General features: G+C 32.4%; 1 protein-coding gene and 1 non-coding gene across 2 annotated transcripts; one reads left to right on the forward strand and one right to left on the reverse strand.

The window, feature by feature from the left end:
• Window positions 1-302: 302 nt before the first annotated feature.
• On the reverse strand, window positions 303-2,881 carry LOC133180562 (uncharacterized). The gene is made up of 2 exons (XM_061315048.1): window positions 2,819-2,881; window positions 303-1,548 (listed from the first exon to the last, which is right to left on the reverse strand). The coding sequence occupies exon 2, from the start codon at window positions 1,536-1,538 to the stop codon at window positions 537-539; it is 1,002 nt and encodes a 333-aa protein (XP_061171032.1). The 5' UTR covers window positions 1,539-1,548; window positions 2,819-2,881; the 3' UTR covers window positions 303-536.
• A 1,570-nt stretch (window positions 2,882-4,451) lies between these two features.
• Trnaa-ugc (transfer RNA alanine (anticodon UGC)) lies at window positions 4,452-4,523 on the forward strand. The gene has a single exon. It is a non-coding gene; the product is annotated as a tRNA-Ala (tRNA).
• The last annotated feature ends 2,134 nt before the right edge of the window (window positions 4,524-6,657 follow it).

The raw sequence follows: 6,657 nt of genomic DNA on the forward strand, positions 1-6,657 counted from the left end.
CGTTAAAATGCGTGACTGTGGTGAAGGGGGTTTACTTAACAATTTTTCAAGGGGATAATAGTCTTTATTCTAATATAACAGTTAACAGACTTAACAGAGGATCAAAGAACTTGAAATGCTGTTAATATATGTAGTTTTCTAATAATAACAAACATTGCATTAAAAATTATCAACGAAATTTATTAAGGAATCCTTACTAGAGAATTTGCAACTCTAGCAACTCTATGTGCAAAACTTAATATAATAGATTAATATAGTGAGTTGATTTTGAATATAAAAATAATTAGAGAAATAAACCCACCTCTACTCATCGATCAACATTCAACAAAATAAATATATAAATATAAAAACACCAATATGGAAGCACCAAGTGAAGATTAATACTGCTTTTCAATGCCATAAAAACTAAAAACGAAATACATTGTACATGTTTGAAACAGAAATGGCTGCATTTTCCGAAACTCGAATTTTACGACATATTCAACCAGATAATGAATTTCTGCACAAAGTAGTTTAATCTAACTTTCGTCAGAGAACTACATAGTTGGGCAGCGTTCGAATTGTCGATTCTGGTACCCAGGAACCGGAACAACAGACTTCCGCCCAATGTGACTCAAAATTCGTCCCATCTGTCCTCGATTCTTTCTTAATATTTTTTGTGCTTCAGGATATCGAACACGTGGCACTGCACTCGAGACAAGTCGAGAACTTGGAGGCTCATGCATTATTCTGCTCATCCTTCCACCGAGATCTAGCGTGTAATTCGGATCTCCCTCGGGCTTTACTCTAGGAACAGCTCTAGAAGATTTAGGCATACGATTATACTTATGTAGTAAGTTATTCATTCTTTTGCCTTTGTCTAATTCGGCATTGTCTTCTGCCTCTGGTTTGACCCTAGGAACTGCTCTTGTGGACGGTGGTGCTCCCGGAGTCTTGGGACTGTGAATTGTGGTCTTCATTCGTTTGCCTTTGTCAAGGTACGCGTTACTCTCTCCTTCCGGTTTTACTCTAGGAACTCCTCTATCTGACAATGGCAGTTTTCCATAACTATGAATCAGATTTTCCATTCGTCCTCCTTTATGAGGCACGACTATTTCTTCAGCCTCGGGTTTAACCCTTGGTACACGAGGTGTAGGAGCAGACTGGGCATATTTATGTATAATTCTCTTCATGCGTTTTCCTCTACTTACTGAAGCAATGGGTTCCGCCTCGGATTTGATCCGAGGAGGTGCTGTTTCCGGTCTCGGCGTAGCTTTTCCATTTAAAAGAGGTTTTATGGTTCCGTTTTTACCATGCTGGTAGTTCGATTTACAGGAATCTGTCGGGCACCGGGGGACAGGACGCGGTGTCCTTCGCTCAGTAAAACAACCGAAGGCCCACTTCCCGACTGACCCTCGATTTCGGTTGTAGTAAGATTCACCCTCCGGCCGGACACGTGGTACATATACGGGTTCCCGGTAAGAATCTTCTAAATCATACCCCGGATATGGCGGGACAGGGGAAGCAGATGATCGCGATGATGTCACTTCCACATACATCCTTTGTCATCTGTAAAAGAAATCAAAACTGAAAATAAATACATAGAAGATATACATGTACATGTATATAAGTTTGAAATACGTGTATCTCAAGGGCTCAAGAGGACTTTACTCACACTGAAACACGATGTCATTGTTAAAGATATTGTAACTAAGCTCATTGTTTCTTTAACTTACATTTCATGGCAAGAAAAAGATATTGCCTGATTAACTATTATACTACTTTTATTTATATAAATGAAACCATATTAAACCATATTAAAAGGCAATAGTGAAATGATATGTTTATAATGAAGTCATTGAGAGTTTAACAGTTTAAAGGATTATTGTTTGGAGACGTCGCGTAACCCTTTTGTATACTGCGGTCATGTTCTCGGGGGGTTCACCTTTCATTTAGAAATCTAAAGAGAAGAGATTTTTTATACATATTTAAAAACGTAGTGTTGTCAGCATTTTAACAATAATGTTTTTTATATTTTGACGATACTCAAGTAATATACATACAAATTGTGTAGTGCTGAATTTATTGAAGTCACAGGACAACTCTCTCTCTCTCTCTCTCTCTCTCTCTCTCTCACTCTCAAACATGATTCACACTGCATACCATTTCGCAAAAATAAGTCTTACAGTTTTATTCTTCAATGTAGCTTGCTATATACATGTACAAACTTTTCATATTTGTATATGTAATGATAGTGGGAAAAAAAGTACTGCAGAATTTAAAAATTGGTCACTTGATCCATAAACTTCTGGAAACTACTAGATAAACCAGGCTGTGCGATATCATTTATTAATGTGTTGTATAGACATATCCTTGATAATAATATCGTTAAGACTTGGCAGAAATTTTTTTTTTACAGCGAAGATCAATAAGGTAATGGAGGTGTGCATATATAGAGAGCAACAAAACAATCAGGATCGTGCGATGTGGTACAAGATTGGCAAAAATTCAATCGTTAATTCAACAAGGCCGATTAAAAGCCATTCATATCAACGCTTTTTTGTTTATTTCTCAGATGTATATCTAACCGGAACAAAAGGAATATTTTTCTTTTCATTATACGAATTATTCTGTAATTGTTGTTTTTATTTTCTTGTTTAAAACATAAAAATAAAATCCAGATATAATATGAGCGTAGAAATTTTATTTTCATCACATCAAATTCATAGGTTCTTGAAATGAAAATGAATTTAAAAAGAAACAAAAATACATGTAAATATTTGTCAATGAAAATAAATGTTTAATTGAATTATATAAGTAATTATTGTTTTATACTTACATGGGTTGGCCCTTCCTCAAAACATTACACCGGGTAACAGAACCATCACAGGTTATCGATTTTGTGCCGGTAAGATCAGGTATTTAAATCAGAGGAATAGGTCAAACGTATCTAAAGAGAACGAGGCGTGGATCAATCAACACTTTACACATGTACTCATTCAGGGGCGTATCACGTAGGTTTGTTCTGTTCGTAAGAACACCTTTGTTGTAAATTACATTTATTCTGTTTGTATACACACGTTTATAATTTATGGTAATACAAAAAGAAAAAAAATATAAAAATATATATTATAATTATGATAAATAGATACATAAATAAATAAATAAATAAATGAAATATTTTTTTTTAATTCAAAAAAAAAAAAAAAAAAAAAAAAAAAAAAAAAAAAAGAAGAAGAAGAAGAAGAAGACAGCTTCGAAAATCTGCAGTATATCCGTACTTTAAGTTTCACATGTAAAAATTAAATAATATAACTTTGATATAAAAACTTTTACAATCTATTTTATCAATTCAGTCTCTGATAAAGATATTCTCCTAGATACGTTGATAAATTTCAATTTCAAAAAAGTTTCCAGAGGGATCTCAAATTTTAACTGGGCAATATCGAGGGACAAACAATGTCATAAACATTGTTGTGTTCGGGGAAAAGAAAATATATATTTAACATGATACAATCAAAGATAAAAATAAAATGATAACCTCCTTAATTTAGTTAATTTTAAAAATAAATAATTATGTACCAAAAAAAAAGAAAAAAAAAAAGAAGATATTAAGGACATATTAGGAATTAACTAAATAAACATACTCAGTTATTTAGCATACATTGAAGAATTAAAAAAATGTTTGAAAGAAAAATTCTAAGAACATGGACGTTAGCTAATTAATTTTTTCCCATATTGATGTGGATAATTTTACATTCCATTTTAATGGGATTGTTCGATGTTAAAGGTAAACGAAAATTATGATTTAATTCTGAACTTAGGGAAAAGGAATAATAAAAGAAAACCGGCAAAAAAGATCCTGGAGATGTTGAAGATTCATGCCGTAAACAGGTAAATTAACAACAAAACACACAATTAAGTTAAACATGTTTAACCAGGGACATATATACTAAGTAAGTATATAGGTCCCTGGTTTAACTATCCTTTTTTTCAAACAAAAGTTTAGATGATTCTTCGGGTGCATTTAGACAGACATAGAAGAACACAATGCACAAATTAAACCATCCTGAAAACGGATCTTAAGCATACATTTTGATTTGTCCGTGTTAGAATAATTTGGTAAACACTAGTTTCCAAGAAGTGGACCTTATAAAACAGTTAAATGGACTGTATGCAGAGTTCAAAGAAGAATAACTCTTATTATACCAGTGTACGTTTGCACTACGCCTTCAAAGTTTGGGAGTTATCTTTCTTTTTACTTTGCATATATTGCTTCAAACAGTCCAGTTCATGTGCTTTGGGATTTAGTTTGTATACATATAATGAACTTTTTTTTTTTACACTTCATATGATATTATATGAGTTGAACCTATGTTTAATTTTATTGATCCGAAGTATGTTTTCTACCAAGTTTAGCGATATTGTTGTGCATTGCATGGATTTACTTTAATGCACTGTATTTTCAACGTGGGGATGTAGCTCAGTGGTAGAGCGCTCGCTTTGCATGTGAGAGGCCCCGGGTTCGATCCCCGGCATCTCCAGAACTTTTTTTTTTTTTTTTTTTTTTAAATTGTTTTTACTGTGAAAAAGCCAGTTGCATTCCATTACTTACAAATGTATCCAAGTAATTTTGAAAACTTATCGAAAAAAAAATTATTTTAAAATCATAAATTAAATATCACGTATATGCTGTTTTATGTACAAGAAATTTTTTTAAGTGCAAATTGCAGCGATTTTCATTGTTTATTATTATCATATATTTAGATATACATAGAAAAACACACAATACACAAAATACACCGTCCTGAAACCGAGCCCCTATGATATAGGCGCCAAATTTTTGTGTATATCGTATCCTGTATATCCTTATAATATTAAGTACATTTATCCACATGCAAGTATGTGGTGAAAGTAATTAATCTTTGTTACATTCTGTGCTATTGTACAGTGTATAAGGTAGAAAATGGTCACTGTGTTGGAAACTTTAAACATATGAAGCGAACGAGATGTGCACGTCTAATAAAACAACAATATAGGCTAAATCTAATTAAAGAAAAACATGCAGTCCACTGGGGAAAAAAAACTTTTTTGCAGGACATTTACTTCCTTGATAGTATTTTAAGTACAGCAACTAAGGAATTTTCTATTGCTGTTGTACAGGTCACCGTAACAAAAATGGATTTGCTTGATTTATGCCAGAGATGACCTTGAAATGTTCTTCATTATTGTGTTTTATGGAGTTAAATTAATCAGAACAAATAACGTAATTGAATAGCACTATTATACCCTTTCTGTCGACATTTATACATATAATCTTTTAAAGATATATAAAATAACAGTGTAATGTTTTTTCCCTTTTCTCGAGCCTGGAGTCTTGAATAAGCAGTTTTTCTTTTCCGTTTGATCGTGGTAAATTTAACCAGCTTCGTTTCCCCCAGCAGGACAAAGCATTATGAAAATAACTCCAATTCTGTACTACATAACATGAATTCAATTCTCACAATCAATATAATCTAGTTATCCTAAATCCGATAGTCAAATTGCTTGAAAATAGATGAAAGGTTCCAATATTTAACTTGTTTTGTAAAGTTGTTAATCTCATTGAAAAGCCAGTCTTTATATTGGTAATCCCCTTTAAAGGTTTGCGATTTATAGAAAATTTGAAATGACCTTAAGTACTTTTTTTGATTGTTTGACAAACATTCCTTCTAATTTAAAATATGACATCTTCAAACTTGCATTTTTTACTCTGTGTGCAGTTTTATAAATCAATGCACGTGTATTTTTGCCTGAGTTCATTACATATGTACACACATAATGCAGACTTGCATTTTTTTTTCATTTTATCGGCATTTCCAGTACATGACTAGATCATTATTTGAAAATATTGATCCAATTCTTGCAGTGTGGCACTATTTTTGCACTTTAACAGTGAATCAAAATCACTTTACGTAAAAAATAAAAATAACAGATTAGTGTCAAACTATAGCTAAATCAGAGCAAAGCCCCCCTTATACAACATTTCCTGTTTTTCTGTGACCTTCCAATGTAGGTATGGGTTTAAAACAGACCTACCGACAGTCTGAAATCATTTGTTACATCTAGGTATATTAATATTTTAATTCTTTCCTGATGACTATGTGATACCCTAGAAATGTCCTGAATATTTAACAGAAATTTTATTTGAAAGATTAGAAAGTAGGATAAGTTCCCGCGGGATCCAGAAGAAATGAAAGAAGTCAAAATAGAGGTGAATATTTTTTTTTTACCTAGGAAAACGAATTGCTTGTAGATATTATCTACTTGTATTGATTACAGAACTCGTAGCATCTTAGGGTACATGCGTCATTTGCAGAAACATGCAGGCCTAGCATTTATCCATGGAAACGTATATGATTTCCATGGAAACCAGAATGATTTTTCTATTTCAAGTGAAAAAATATTAAGGTTAGGCGAAGAATTCGGTTAATGAATTCTGTGGACAGCATTATTACAGATCCAGAAACTGACAGATTTCTACATAACAACGTCTGGTAGAGATGACATTATGACATGATAATGAAGAAAAAAAAATGAAGCCTAAAAGAAAAAAAATTATTTTGAATTGTGTGTGTATGAATCAAAACACAAATCCCCTTGATTACATTCCAACACATCAACAAAAAGTTGACTATA

Source organism: Saccostrea echinata, unplaced genomic scaffold (assembly GCF_033153115.1).
Source record: "Saccostrea echinata isolate AGI-Se365-2 ecotype Australia unplaced genomic scaffold, CSIRO_AGI_Sech_v1 ptg000006l, whole genome shotgun sequence".
Lineage (NCBI taxonomy): Eukaryota > Metazoa > Mollusca > Bivalvia > Ostreida > Ostreidae > Saccostrea > Saccostrea echinata.